The 15,811-nt window shown below is 47.2% G+C and overlaps 1 protein-coding gene across 1 annotated transcript in view; it reads right to left on the bottom strand.

The window, feature by feature from the left end:
* The window catches only part of SLC22A23 (solute carrier family 22, member 23), a gene marked incomplete at its 5' end in the record, with an annotated part of 173,960 nt that extends 158,152 nt beyond the window's left edge, over positions 1-15,808 (bottom strand). Inside the window, one exon of the mRNA XM_008579196.1 lies at positions 15,347-15,808. Coding sequence (XP_008577418.1) covers positions 15,347-15,808 — 462 coding nt within the window. The remainder of the gene's footprint in view (positions 1-15,346) is intronic.
* Between the last annotated feature and the right edge of the window lie 3 nt (positions 15,809-15,811).

Consider the following 15,811-nt stretch of genomic DNA (forward strand, 5'->3'; position numbering starts at 1 on the left):
CCCCCCCCGGGGGGGGGGGGGGGGGAGCTCTCACTTGGAGCTCTCACTGAAAACACAATGAAACCACCTTAATGGGAATTAATTCTGGAGGCGGCTAATTAGAATTGGATACATTTTGAAAATAAATACATTTTACTTCCAAGTAAGTGTTTCTTTTTCCAGTAATGAACCATTATTCTAAGCAGAGGTACAAAGGACTTATTTTAAAGTGTGACCGGGTCATTAGCAACATTCATGTGTACATAAATAGGCTATGGCCTTTCTTCCAAATGTGCTTACCTAGGTAGGCTAAACATGCCCGTGAAACTTTGTTTCTACAAACCACTAATGAGCTCAGCAAACCCTGTCTTCACAGAGGGCAAGGAAGCCTGGCTGCCTGGTGGTAATTCCCAGAGGGATGAAAACCCCTTCTGTAGCTGATCGCCCAAGCTCCCGCTGTGGGTGAGAGAGGCCTCGCCGGCCTGCCCACTCTGCAGCCCTGGCCATCTGTCAGGCGTGGTCAGGAAATACAACGAACCCTTGTTTATATTAGCCTAGACTAGGGTTTCTCCACCCTCGGGGACATTTGGGGCTCCATGATCATTGTTATATGGACTATCCTTGCACTGTAGGACGTTTAGCAGCACCCCGGCCTCTACTCACTAGATGGCAGGAGCAGCCCACCCCACTCCCCTACCAAGGTGTGACAACGAAAAAGTGTCTCCAGACATTGCCAAATGTCCCCCGGGGCAAAAATCTTAACCACATGAAAATCATCCAGAGAACTTTTTAAAATAGGTGATGTCTGGGTCCCACAGGTATTTCCAAAAGTTCCCAGGTGAATCTAAGAGCTCTGGACCCCCACCCCCAATCCTAGACTCAGAGAAACTAGTGCAGTTCAAAGAAAAGGCTCTGTGACTTAAAGTTCTTTAGAAGAGTGGCCTAAAGTAAAGACATACTTGGTTCCAAGCCCAGTACAAGCTCAAGTTTGACTAAGCTGTTATTTCATATAAACGACATCATTCTTCTTCGTCTTCAATAGCTCACTGACATTTGACTTTAGGTCTGAACTGACCTATGTGTCTACATTCTTGTCATCCTAGAATTAAGTCACCAGACCTCACCCACCCGACAGCAGCTGAGGATATATATATATATATATTTGGGCCAGGACAGTAAGGGTGGGGGATGGAAATAAAGGACTAAGAAGAAGTGACAGGCTGATGGGGATGAGGGTGGATTCCAGGCTGAAGGAACAGCATGTGCAAAGACAGAGTGTTGTCCAGGAAACAGACATCTAGTGGCTGAAGCACAGGGTCCCCGTGGAGGATGATGGGGACAGTGACAGGAGAGGGAAGCAGGGACCCAGAAAACCCACCCACCAGGGCCAACTTCATGCTAAAGGCTGTGGAGAGTCAGGGAGGATTTGAAACAGCGGTTATAAAGAGCTGCTCAGCTACAGTGTGGAACCAAAACACTGGGGTTCGGGGCGAGGGAGGTGGATAAGATCAGGGGCCAGGTGAGGCCCTGTCCAGCAGATAACCGAACACACAGGTCTAGGGTTTTGAGGAAACATCAGGTTGCAGATAAAGATCAGAGCTGCCCTACCCAGGGTGTGTGAAACTCTGGTGTTACAGGCTCAGCAGTGTTCCCAAAACTCACGTTGAAGTCCTAACCCCCATACCTCAGAACTGGAGATAGGGACTTTAAAGAGGTAATTAAGTTAAAATGAGGCTATTAGGGGGGGTTCTAATCCAATTGGACTGGTGTCCTTATAAGAGGTCAGGACTCAGGGAGAAGATGGCATCTGCAAACCAGGAGAGAGGCCTCGGGAGAAGCCAGCCTTGCTGACACCCTGATCTCAGACTTCCGGCCTCCAGCACTGCTAGGAAATAAATCTCTGTTTAAGTCCCCCAGTCTGTGGTACTTTGTTATGGTGGCCCTGGGAACTCACACAGGGAGGCCAACCACAATGGCTGAGCAGTCCCAAGGGACGTGGCACCAGGCCAGCCTGACAGCCACCTGCAGTAGAGACCATGCTGTGTGGACACAGAGCCCGTGGGGACGTGGGCAGAGCTGGACAGGCCAAGAAGAGGGCCGCTGCCCTCGGGAAGGGTCTCAGCCACATTTTGTGATGGGGCCTCTTGAGGTGGCTTTCAAGAGGCCTAGAGTGACGTGTGTCCAGGGGGAGCACGGTGGGGGCTGGCTTGCGGGGGCTGTGGACAGACCCTTTAGCGAACACGAGCCCAGGGCCAGGACAAGGGCTTCTCCCCTGGGTCTCTCCTGCTGATGTCCTAAAATCTCATTTCCCTGTTGACAACCTCAGGAGTCTCACTGCTTACTGGGGAGAAAAATCAAACTTGTGCCCAAGGACTGCCTCTGTGGCCCTGGGGGTCAGGGCCCCGTCTTCCAGGCCCCATCCTTTCTGTGCCCTGCCCAGGTCCCTTCCCAGCCTTTGTCAAGTCCCCTACAGAGATGCTCTCTCTTAATCCTTCCCACCCGTCGAAACCGGAACCCTCCTTTCGGTGGCTCAAAGGCTCAAAGACCACGGCCTGGCTTCTGTGCCACCCTATGGTGGCTGCTGCTCTGGGCCCTGGCCTTGCCCTGTTCCCGGGCACCTCCTCGCCTGCCCTCCTGGGCGTGCTCACCTCTGTGCCCCACACCACTGCTCGTCCCACACTGCCCTGGGATCCTCAGTTTACCAGCTGTCTCCAGCTCCACCATGAGCTCTTTCTCCAGGGCAGGGACACTGTCTCCTACCCACCTGTGTCACCTGCCCAGGGCAGACGTTCTGAGAGAAGGACTACCCTATGTTCGGACCTAAAACCACATAGGCTGTAGGCAAATTTTAAAAAGACAGTTTTTTTCTTGGCATGCATTTTTCTGAGCTCCCTGTTTTCCCATCGCTATTTGATATTTTGAACCTTGGTTATAGGGCAAGATGACAGTATTTATGTGAATGTAAAGTTGTTTTCCAGCCAGCCTGAAGCTGCAGACTCACAAGTGCTACCCAGGCCCTGAGATAAGGACGGGAGCAGAAACCAGAGTCTTGGTGAGACTTTGCACCTGAGACCTTGCATGAAGCCCTCCTTACTCACATCCCCTCCCTCCTGCTTTTCATTTCCCATGTTTCGTTCCCTCACCCCCTCTTTAAAAACCCCTCAGTAGATCTGAGTCCTAGAGATGGCTTTAGTCTGGCCACTCTCCTTCAGGTTTACCGGAGAGATGGGCTAGCCCAGCATCTCTTCTCAGATCATCGGTATTCCTGAATAAAAGCTGACTTCCATTTTCACCAACATTTGACTTTTATTTGCTTGATTTTTGTCTGGGGGCAGGCAGCCGGACCTGTGAATTTGGTATCAATGTTGGGAAGCCTCAGCCAGATCTGAGTGCGCCTTGAAACAGGATCAGGGGCAGGCCCTGCACACGCAGCAGCAGCCTTGCCTCTGACGGGGACGGGAGGGAAGGAGGAAGGGACCACACGTAACTGTCTTCAAAGAGGAGAAGGAACCTGAGTTCATGGCAGCATATTCACAGCAGCCAAGGGGTAGAAGCAGCCCAAGTGTCCACTGCAGGATGCAGGGATAAACGAAATGTGGTGCATACATACAATGGCGTATGATATGACTCAGCATTAAGAAGGAAGGAGATTCTGACACACGCTTCGACATGAATGAACCTCAAGGACATTGTGCTCAATGACATATGCCAATCACAAGAGGCCCAATACTGTATGATTCCTCTCTCATGAAGTACCCAGAGTAGTCAAATTCATAGAGACAGAAAGCAGAATGATGGCTGCCAGGGGCTGGGGGAGGGGAGAATGGGGTGTTTAGTGGGTGCAGAGTTTCAGTTTTGCAAGATGAAAAAGTTCTGGAGGTGGAAGGTGATGACTGCACGACAATGTAGATGTACTTAACATTACAGAAGTGTACACGTATGAATAGTTAAGATGGTAAACTTAATACTATGTGCACTTTACCAGAATTACAAATTAAAAAAAATTTTTTAAGTAGGACAAAGACTTTGTCTGCTTACTGCAAATGCTCATGTATATCCACCTGAGAACAGTGGAGTTCCTCAATATATAACAAGCAAGAGTGCCCAATTTTTAAAGCATCTTTTAAACACACACAGAAAAACAACTTTTAATCTAATCTGTGAGGAAACACGCTCTAGTGCAAATTACCACGCTGAGCGCATAACCCATCCATAATTTAATATGGCCACGGGGATGCTTGTGGTTGTTTTATGCCGGCATCATCTCCATTGTGCTTATTTTTTAAGTGATACTAACAGCATGACTGTTAGTGGAATTAAATTATATAAAAGACTTACACTCCTCCCCAGTTTACAAAAAAAAAAGCCTGATAAACACTTAACTCACATTCCTATGACTTAACATTCTTTACCACACATCCCTATGACTCAGCTATCTGGCTCTCTGTTCAGATAAGGAAACTGGCTGTCTCACGTCCACCACAGCGTTTTCAAACGTGAGGAGGCTCCCTGGATCCTTCATGCTTTTGCATGCTTTGAGCTAACTATGCACCAAAACAAAATTGGCTAGGGCTTTATGAAGCTCTTCCCCTGGAAAAGCAGCCCCTCAAGAAGTATGTTTCACTTCCTACCAAAAGAAATCTAGAAAAAGATAGGAAACACAAGAAAGGAGTAGAAAGGCAGAGAAGATATTGAAAAACAAGGAAGACAGATTGGGAAAGGCTCAGGGTACACCTGCCTAGCTCTACAGTGGTGATAGTGATGACTGGCTTTGTCAACACGGGGTCCTGCATTTTCATATTGCTCTGGGCCCCGCAAATTATGTAGATGGTCCCAACTCAAAGAAAGGTTTGGAAAGCAAGAGACTTGCTCTGTGTAGGGACAGGGGTGGGTGTAACAATCTGCGAAACTTTCGGTGACTGCCCAAGGGCTCCTTCCAAGCTCCCTGGGTGATCTGGAGCTAATAGCTAAGGCCATCTTTAATTATTCCTAGAAAAGAAGCAGCCAGGAGGTATGTTCCTGCCAATTCCACAGTAAGCTTAAGTGGCCAGGTAAGTTACATCCTGAGTCTCTAGGAAGGTAAAGAAGATTTTGTTTAAAGCATTTAATAGTTAAATCATCAATACTCAATTATTCTCAATTAATTGCCAAAAAGATCTCCTTCTAACCCCTTCCACCCCAACTGAAGAACAGCCAGTACCACACTCTGTCACCTGGTTTGAAGGAGTCCCCAGCCCCAGGTTCTGCATGTCCTGCTCTGGAATCTGCCTACTCCCACTGCGGCCCAAGCTGGGCATCAGATTTGCAACCAGCAATCTGGAGTCGAACAGAGATGCTGGCCTCCTGTGTTGGCTGCTGCTTGGCCAGGGACCAGATGAACAAAAGCACCAGACACAGGCAATTCATGGGATAAAGGGATGAGAGAAGAAGTGGCTTTTGAGAGGGACTACAGTGGCAGCAGGGCTCTGGAAAGACCCCCCCGTCCACCACCCTGCTTTGTGACCTCAGACCCAACCCCCACTCTCTGCCCTGCATCTTTCCAATAAACTCCTTTTCCATGTTGTTACTGTAATTTGAAGTTTGCTTTTGTTGCTTGTCATAAGAGAGGTTCAACAGATAGCACGTAATGCTATGCAAACACGATGGGCTGGCAAGACCCTCCCGCTCCTCCCCACAGTGTTCTATAACAGTAATGATTTATTGTCAGGGGAAATCCACTCCCTACAATCAATAATCCATACAATCGATAACCACTGCCCCCTTTCCTAGAAATACAGGCCCTTGTCAATCTCTAGGTCACCTGTTGGGAGAGTGATCTGCCCACTGACAGCCAATGACCAGAACCAAGTAAATGCTGAAGAAAGAACAAAATGACTAAACCCCAACCTGCAGAAGATCAAGGTTTTTAGAATATCGAGGTCAGGTCAAAGTCAATGGCCTCCCATAAAAACTCAGCTCCAGGTGGGAAGGGGCAGCTCTGTAAGCACCCCCCCCCTTCTCCAGTTTCACCTGCCCCTCAAATTGGCCATCTGATCCCTGCTGTCATGGTTCCAGGTTACCATCTACTCCTCTTTAAAATTCCACATCTCTGATCCATGCTTTCACCCAGCACAGCTAAGCCAGACTTTGACATGTATTTAGCTCATTTTCCACCAAATGGCATAAACGAAGGCAGTGAAGCTCTTGGCAGAGCCCCCAACTCTTGCCCTCATCGCCCAGGACGGCCCTTTTCTCTGAGCCCTGTTTTGTTTGCAGATTGGAACCCTACAAATGAACACCCTCCCCCCCTCATGAAGTTTCTGTCTCAAGGGCACAACTGGTTCCCCATATCATCAGTTTCTGGGCGGAGGGACAGACACCTTGGAGCTCCCAAGGAATGAATGGCCCTCCCAGGTGTGGCCTCTCAGTTCCTCCCCACCTAAGCAGCTCTCAGTTGACTCATCCAGGCCATCCTCACCCTAGGACAAGAGGAGGAAAGGTGCCTGAGATTCCCAGGTGCCTCCTGTTTGCCAGGTGCTTCCTAGGTGTCTTCTATCCTCACAGTGCCCTTAGGTGAAGCAGCACTGACCCTGTCTACCAGTGAGGAAACAGGTGAGGTAATGCTCCCAGAGATAAACCGGTAACAAGCACAGTCGGGACTGCAGCCCACGCCTGCCCAACTAAAAAGCTCCCACACTTTTTCAGACATCAAGTTCAAGTGAGCTCGGACATTTATGGTGTTTGACCCTATGAGTGAAAGACCTCCAGCAGGGAGGCAAACACACATCATTCCAACCAGGATACAGTGAGTGCCATGACAGCTCAGGTAAGGACCAAGCTGACCCGAAGGATGAACAGGAACCGACGAGCTGAAGGAAGGAGGAAGGAAGGGTTCTCTGGGCGAGTGGAACAGCATGAGCAAAGCACCCACGCAGGAGGGCCAGACTGGGAGCCACACACAAGGTGCCTCCTACAACGAGAGTGGCAGGGGGTGGAAAGGCTTGTGGGGTCATGCCTGAGGACTCCTCTGGGGCAGAGGGTGAGGAGAACTGGATAAGAACCCTAACAGGCTGGTGGTGGCTTTGGACAGGCCAATGACCCTCCAACCCCAGCTCAGTCTTCTCATCTGTGAACTGAAGACTTTGGACTAGAAGATAATAGTGTTAAATAAAAATCCTAGGAGGCCACTATTTTGGACTAAGCTCCTGCAGTAGGCCCCAAAAGACCAGACTAAAAACCAAAATGGAGTCACACCTGCTAAGTTCCACTTCATCAAATCTAAACCAAGTTGTGGTCTGACCATCACAGGACTCAGGAAAGAGGTGACAGCCAATTTCCCAAACAAGCCAGTTTAAATCTTTAACAGGCATGATAATGAGGTTCTCTCTGCTTTAATCCTTACACAAAAGAATATCTTGAAGTAACCTGATGTTAAATAATTAGTTTTTTTTTTTTTCCTTTTTGTCTTTTTTCATGTCCGGCAACGGACCGCAACCCTCAGTGTTGCGCCCGTACCGGACCGGGACCGGCAACGGGATCGCAACCCTCGGTGCTGCGCCCGCCCCTCGCTCAGCCAGTGAGCGGGAACCAGTCTGTATGTGGGATCCGAACCCTCGGCGGGAGCGCCACCACACTCCCAAGCGGCGCACTGTAGCAGTGCGCCACCCGGCTGGCCAATTAGTTATTTTTTTTTTTACTGTTCTATCTCCTGGTTCCGACCTTATAAGGAAAGTAAGTTTGTTCTTTGTTTCTGCTTAATACTTGCTGATGGGTTTTCTTTGCTCTGGAATCAGAGGGAAAGTTCTTTTTTTTTTTTTTTTCCTTTTTGTCTTTTTTCATGACCGGCAACAGGATCACAACCCTCGGTGTCGCGCCCGCACCGCGCTCAACCAGTGAGCGGACCAGTCTCTATATGGGATCCGAACCCTCGGCAGGAGTGCCACCGCGCTCCCAAGCCGCACTCTACCGAGTGCGCCACCGGGCAGGCCCAGAGGGAAAGTTCTTAACAGGGTTGTACACCACTTCCACCCCCCACTGCCACATCAATTGCTATCAGTTCCAGGCTCCTGCATGCACAGGCCCCTTGCAAGTGCCACTCACTCTCTCTGGATGACACACACATACACACCCCCTCTATCCCTCTGTCCCCCCTACCCAAATCTCAGATCTCATCTCGGATGTCAGTTTCTAAGATATACCAGTCTACCTAGGTCAGGTTTTTTGTTCTAGTCTCTCAATTCCCTTTCTTTTCGCACACTTGACTCAGTTTGTAATTAAAAGATTATTTTTTGGTCAGTTAGGGTGTGCCTCCCTCATTAGTCTAAAGCTCTACGAAAGCTGAGCTATTTTCCCGTCATTGTATCCCCAGCACACAGCACAACACTCGGCCTGGAACAGGCACTCAGATCTGTGAAAGGAGGGAGGGAAGGAAAAATTGAAAAAAAGAAAAGGAAAGAAAGGAAGGGAGTGGCCCAGGGTCACATTCATTAGTGTGATAAATGCTTAACTGGCTCTCAGAAGAAAAAACGAAACCCTGATCTGTGGTGTTTGCTAATTTCCATGGTGTAAATACTCCTTCCATGACCGAATCCATGCTGCCAACATGACATTGCAGAGTGTGATGTTGGATAAAGACGTGCTCATTGGCTCAGAGACTGTAGAAGCCAAGCTGGCTCCAGCATGCCATTGGTTGGTGGCAATGCCAGGACCACATTCAGAAAGTCCAACATGTTTTTAAACAACACCAGCTTTTCACTCAATCCTACCCTGGACTAAAGGCCAAAATGAATTGTGACTTGCAAAAAATGCTACTGACAAAGAAAAAAAAAAGATATTTCCAGCCAACTCAGAACAAGAAGATGAAGGAGAGGGGGCCCAACGGCCTGAACCAATGCTGTCTCCTAAAAGAAGGTGGACAGGGCCTCTTAACTGCTGCTTAGCTTCTGATCTTTGCATCAGTAAGGGCCACTACTGAAATAAATGTTTAGGACATTGTTATGAGCAAGTCCAGGTGTGCATGAAATGCTGGTTATATTCTCTGACCTCACGTTTCCCTTTCTAGCAATTTTTCCTACTAGCTCAATAAAAGCAAGACAGACACCTTCAACATCAAAGTTAAAGAGGTAATGAGATTATAAAAATATTAGGAAAAAACCCCATGGAATTTGTTCCCATAATATTCCATGTCCTGATATTCCAAGCCCTAAATCTAACACAAAAACCCAGAAACCATTAAAAAAAGATTAATTCATTCATTTGAATCCATCCAAAAGTTTCTGCATAACAAAAATACAATAAACAAAATCAAAAGGCAAACAAACAAACTGGGGGAAAACATTTTCAGGACATCTAAAAGGGTTAATTTACTTTATGCATAAAGCACTCCTATAAATTAAGAAAATAATGTTCCCCCCAACACATACAAAGATACTTCAAAAAGTTCATGGAAAGATTTGAACTACCTTTAACTCTATTTTTCCATGAACGTTGGACTAGAAGATAGTCCATGAAGAGATAGCTCAAAGAAAAGGAAACACTAATAATTCAAAAACTTTCAAAAAGAGTGGCTAGCCAGTTAGCTCAACTGTTGAGTGCAGCCTTATAACACCAAAGTCACGGGTTCAGATCCCCATACCCGCCAGCTACCAAAAAAAAAAAAAAAAAACTTTCAAAAAGATGCTTAACCTCCCTCATAATAAGAGAAGTACAAACAACCATGGTAATAACCAATATAATTTTTCATTATCAGACTAGCAAACATTTAAAAGTTTGATCAATCCGTGGGTCAGGGAGGGTGTGGGGAACAGGACCTCATCCATTATCCATGGAAGTGTAAGTTACTAAGATTTCTCTCTCTCGAGACAGCACTCTGACAACATCAAAATAAAAATACAGCCTACTTTGTCTCTCCACTTTTTTTTTTTTTTCTTAAAAGATGACTGGTAAGGGGATCTTAACCCTTGACTTGGTATTGTCAGCACCACTTCTCCCAAGTGAGTGAACCAGCCATCCCTATATAGGGATCCGAACCCGTGGCCTTGGTGTTATCAGCACCACACTCTCCCAAGTGAGCCACAGGCCGGCCCCTGACCCTCCACTTCTAAGAATTTCTTACACATGTGAAAATGTTCATACATGCTAGGATTTCATGCAAATTGCATATAATAGCAAAGACTGGAGGCAAACCCAACGCCTTCTCATTAGGTGACTAGTGCATTTTGGCCCAGTCGGACAAGGGAATACTATGCAAACATAAAAAGAAATGAGGGTTCTCTATGTACTGATATGTACTCATTGTCAACATAAGAAAAAAGGCAAACAACAGTGCATAATATGTTACTGTTTGTGAGAGAAAATACATAAGTGAAAATAGAATACTTCTTGAAGAATACATAAGAAACTGGCAGGGGCTGGCCCGGTGGCGCACTGCTACAGTGCGCCGCTTGGGAACACAGCGGCGCTCCTGCCGAGGGTTCGGATCCCACATACAGACCGGTTCCCGCTCACTGGCTGAGCGAGGTGCGGACGCGGCACTGAGGGTTGCGATCCTGTTGCCGGTCCCGGTCCGGTACGGGCGCGACACTGAGGGTTGCAATCCGTTGCCGGACACGAAAAAAGACAAAAAGGAAAAAAAAAAAAAGAAACTGGTAACCATGGTTGCTTCTAAAGAATGGAACTGGTGGCAGAGACAGCAAGAAATGTTACTTTTACTGTACGTGCATTATCTGTTACAGTCAATTTTTATAAAAAGAAATATACATAAAGATGTTCATCGTGTTCTATATGCTAGACAAAAGTCACCACTGGAATGACCTAATGGTAGTCAGTCCAGTATTAGGAAAAGAATGTAAGAAATTTAAGTAGGGGCCGGCCCGGTGGCGCACTGCTATAGTGCGCCGCTTGCGAGCGTGGTGGCGCTCCCGCCGAGGGTTCGGATCCCACATACAGACCGGTTCCCGCTCACTGGCTGAGCGAGGCGCGGGAGCAACGCCGAGGGGTGCGATCCCATTGCCGGTCCCGGTCCGGTATGGGGGCAACACTGAGGGTTGCGATCCATTGCTGGACACGGAAAAAGACAAAAAGGAAAAAAAAAAAAAAGAAATTTAAGTAAATCAGCAAGCATGCATTTAAAATGATTCTGTGTTATAACACCAAGGTCAGGGGTTCAGATCCTCATACCAGCCAGATGCCAAAAACCAGAACAAAAAACAAAAAACAGATAAAATAAAACAAGATATTTCTGAAGACTTGGACAAATGCTTTTGATATGGTTTCAAGAGAAAATAGCAGGTCCCATTAAAAGAACTCTTTGACTAGAACTGTAAAAATATGTATATTCATTATACATACTACATTACAGTTTCAATGATAACAGAATTATGGGCTATTTTTTGAAATGCTACTATTGCAATGATATGTAAATTCTTTTTAGTCTTAATTAAATTGTAATGAAGCTACGTTAAATAACTTCCAGTCTTTTTTTTTTTTTTTTGTGGTTGGCCTGTCTGGGGATCCAATCATGTGACCCTGGTGAACTTCTAGCCTTTAGACCCAGAAAAAAGATACACATTACTTCCCAGGACATTTAAACAACTCTCAGGGAAAAGATCAGCAATCTTTGAGAATTCATGAGAATAGAAGAAATATCAGAAGACTGGAGATAGGGCTGGTCAGTGAGCTCAGCTGGTTAGAGTGCAGTGCTGCAACACCAAGTTCAAGGGTTTGGATCCCCATACCAGCCAGTGCATAAACAATCAAAAAAACCCAGAAAACTGGAGATGGACAAACATCCTCAACTTCAAATACAGAAAAAAGAACAGGCTTTGGAAAGTTAGCTGGCTTTCATTACTGACAAAATTCCAGAGATTATTCAAGAAAGTGGTGAGCATTAGAAACCAACAAGGATTCACTCAGAACAATGCAGGACAGACTATGTAAATTATCAAAAGCAATATTTTTAAATCTGTGAAGTTGGGTTTTTCTTAACCTTGTTGGCTAAAATCTCAGAGTATCTGAGAGTTTGGGTTGCAAAGGGAGTGCTGGTGGGGAGAGAGAAGCCAAGCGACCTGTGCTTCAGACCTGCCTGTCCTCAGTCCCCAAACCTGCTCTCGACATGGCTCAGGAGGAATTGATTCTTCTTTGCAGGAAGGCACTGCCAATATCTTTCAACAGAGCTGGGAGATAAAATGCAGGGCTAAGAAAGTCATCAGGAAGGTAAGCACCTGGTTCCTGTGCAGAACACCAGGCCCACTCAAATGTCACACGGTGTTAAGGCTGATCTTGGATTATTATTCTTAATCAAAGGAAATTATGTGCAAATGTTGTGAAAACTATAAAGAGTTGCACAAAAGAAAGGTGGTATAATTACCATCATCATCATCATTATTATTATTATTTTGAAGGCACTGAGGATTCTCTGATGCAAATTGATATAGATAACAAATACCAAGAAGCAAGGCAACCCCCCCCCCCCCCCAAAAACAAAAGAGAGATCCTAACAAGAAAGAGCTAAAACTCCCAAACTATTAAGATGAAACCTAAGTTCTGTGCTGCTACACGAGCCTAGGCTGAGAAAGATCAGAGTTAATGCAATCTCATGAAGATGACATGTTGGGTTTGGTGACCATGGTCTTGAGACAGAAGTATGTTATGTCCACTAAAAGCCTGAATGCATCACTGTAAGTTCTGTAGAAGAACAGCATACATCTGTCCCCTCTTTTGGTTAGAGTGTACAGGCCCGATGCTTTTGGAAGAATTTAGAGAGCTACTTAAAATAACTGTAGAGATTATAAAATGAAATACGTAAATTTTAACAAGTTTTACATCTCCATTTTTCGTGAAAATCGGAAGCCGTACTTTCTACAGAGTATTTTGTTATTCATCTGTTATTCAGACTATGTATTTGTGATTTGAACAAATAAATGTGCATATTCTTGTTATAGTAAAAAAAAAAAAAAGGAACAAGTAGAAGAGAGAAGATGGCCTTAGCCTGGCATTCTCCTTCAGGTTTATTGGAGAGATGGGTTAGCCCAACATCTCTCCTCAGGTCACCAGTATTCCTAAATTAAAGATGACTTCCTTTTTCACCAAAAAAAAAAAAAAAGAATGTACAAGCCTGCTGGGTTGCACTGTAGGTGCCATGCTTGAGACACGTGCCAAACGGAGCAATCAGCATGCCTGATTTTTGTCACATATGGAACAGATAAAGTAGCTATTGATTTTTCAGCCAAAAAAGGAAAATGCACTCTATGAAGGAATAAACAATCACACTGAGGAGCAAGCTGCATGAACAGGCATGAGATAAACTGAGTTTTATTCACTAAGAAAATGGGCCTCTCTGCAAGGAAGAGCACCTACGGGATGGACTGTCCAGCTAACAGAGTAGTCCCTTCCCATCAATGGAAGTGTTCAAAGTGAGGATTGATAACCGCACGTCAGGAATATTACTCAGGAGGGAAGACAGGCTTGTCTGCCCGAAGGTCCCACTTAACCGTAATAACCTGGGATTCCAACTGGCTTGGCAGTTGCACTATGATAGCAGTAGCTTAATGAGACAGGCCAGAACTGTACCTAGTGGCTCTTCTGTCTCCCTTCCTCACCTAGCACCCAGGGATAGAATAGGGCGTGTATTGTAGGGGCACGGACATGCTGAAAGATACACGCTGAATGATTAAGACATAGCATGAGGCTAATTTGCAAGAGGAACATCATGGTATGGAGCAGGGAAGACGGTACAAAAGGCAACTTCTCATACCCTGAACTTGCATCTATTGACAGGTGAAATCTTCTTCCACTTCTGCATCTACTTGTGAACAAGGCGGGTGTGCACCTGATCGCTGGAACTCCTGCACCCATCCTCGTATACATTCCACATTTGTACATCTGATACAGCATCCAACATACACAGCCAACGGAAGAAAAAGTCTGCCTGAGTGCATGCCAAATGTGCTTGAAAAGCTCTCTAACGCATTCGTTATGGAATGGAGCACTGTGGAAGGACAGCCCTTTATTTAGACCTTATTGTCTGTGAAAATCGGTATGTCCTTTTTCCCCATCACTTTGCAAGGCAGTAGGGAAGGCTAAGCCAGACAGTTCCCACAGGACAGTGCCTTTCTGGCCAGACTGGTACAAGATTAAAACGATGGTTGTGATGATGTAAGACTGTCATCTTACACACCCATGAACTACAACTGTTCACTAACAGTGACTATTACAACCTGCTGACTATTATAACCTGCCAAATTTCATTCTCACATTTACACAAAGCATTTTACGACTCTGCCTGGAAGAGGGAACAAAGTCTACAGTTACTTTGAAATGTAAATTATTTAAAACACAAGAAGAGGCAAAGCACACATTGCTCAACAAGCTGGCATATGACATCTCTTACATGTTAGGAACAATGGAGAATTACAGGTGTCTAAGGCACTGACTGTCTAACCTTGCCCATTCTCTATCTTTAGGCTGCCACACATCACCTCTCACAAACACTCCTGCCACATTCCAAATGAGGTAACACCTCTGCCAGGTGAGCTGCCTGGACACAGGGCTAGGCACGTCCAGCTCGAGCTCACCAGGGTCCCAAAGACTCAGATCAAAGTAGCTGCTGAGCAAGAGCAGGGGTGGCCTGGGAATACACTGACCTTCCATACACTAATGATATTTACTAAAGTCCTGAGACAACATTGGAGGGAACTGGAGTGGCAAAGTCTAAAGTCAAGTATCTTTGGAGAGGACTGAGCAGGAGAGTGAGTGGGGTGGGAAAGGGAATTTGCAAAAGCTCTTTGCTTCTTCGGCTGTAACTTAGTTCTTCAGCTGGCTTTAGTGTGTGTCCAAACCAAGTGTGGAGTGGCTGAGGTCTGCCAGAAGGAGGAACATCTGGGAATAAGATGCTATTTTCATGGATAGATTTCTTCGTGGGAGACGCAGGGACAACCAGCTGGGCAGAAGAACTGAGCCGTGGTCCCAACAGAGGCGAGTCCTCCATGGCCTGCTGGTGACATGTCATTGGCCTCACCCTCTGCGTGGGCCACCCCCGAGTGAGGCTGACATCTCACATGGTGGGGGAGGGGCACCCTTTCCATACATGTACTGGGACAGGAGTTTAGGTGCCAACTAGAAGAGTCTGGATGCGCTGTCGCTGCGGAGGGCGGCAAAAAGCCTTCGCTTCACACCCAAGCAGACCCACTCCTTTGGAGGATGGAAGGATATTAAGCCATCCAAATGCATATACACACAGATTAGCACCACTTTGGGGACTTCAGGTCCCTCGCTGGCTCGAGTTAGAGCCTTGGTGTGCATGGAGAGGGACAGAAGGAAGGGTGGAGGCGGCCGTGGGGATGAAGGGCTCGCGACAAGGACACGGGGTTGGGGCGGACGCGGCCCTTACCTTGCTGACCACGTTCTGGACTAGGCCGGTGCGGATGCCGTAGTCCCACGCGTGGCAGTCGCAGTTGGAGGCATTGTCCCCCTTGTCCGGAGGGGACGGCAGGGGTGGCGTGTCGCCCCCATCCGCGCCGCTGCTGTTGCTTCGGTTGCCCGCAGCCCCCCAGGCGGCAGTGGGGAAGGGGGTCGCGGTCGGGGGGCTGGTCCAGTTGCCCACGTAGCCCCACCGGCCGGTGGCGAGGACCCCAGCCTGCTCGGCGCCCTTGCCGGCCCCGCGGCACCAGAAGTTGGGCTGGTCCAGGAGGAAGGAGTCCGAGAACTGGCTGAAGCCGATGAACAGCGCCGGGATCCAGGTGAGCACCACGAGGGTCTTCTGGTAGCTCCCGCCCAGGCCCCCGAGGAAGGGCAGCACCGACCCGTCGTAGTCCAGCAACAGGAGGCTCGGGGCCGCCGCCGCCGCCGAGCAGCA

Source organism: Galeopterus variegatus, unplaced genomic scaffold (assembly GCF_000696425.1).
Source record: "Galeopterus variegatus unplaced genomic scaffold, G_variegatus-3.0.2 Scaffold1827, whole genome shotgun sequence".
Lineage (NCBI taxonomy): Eukaryota > Metazoa > Chordata > Mammalia > Dermoptera > Cynocephalidae > Galeopterus > Galeopterus variegatus.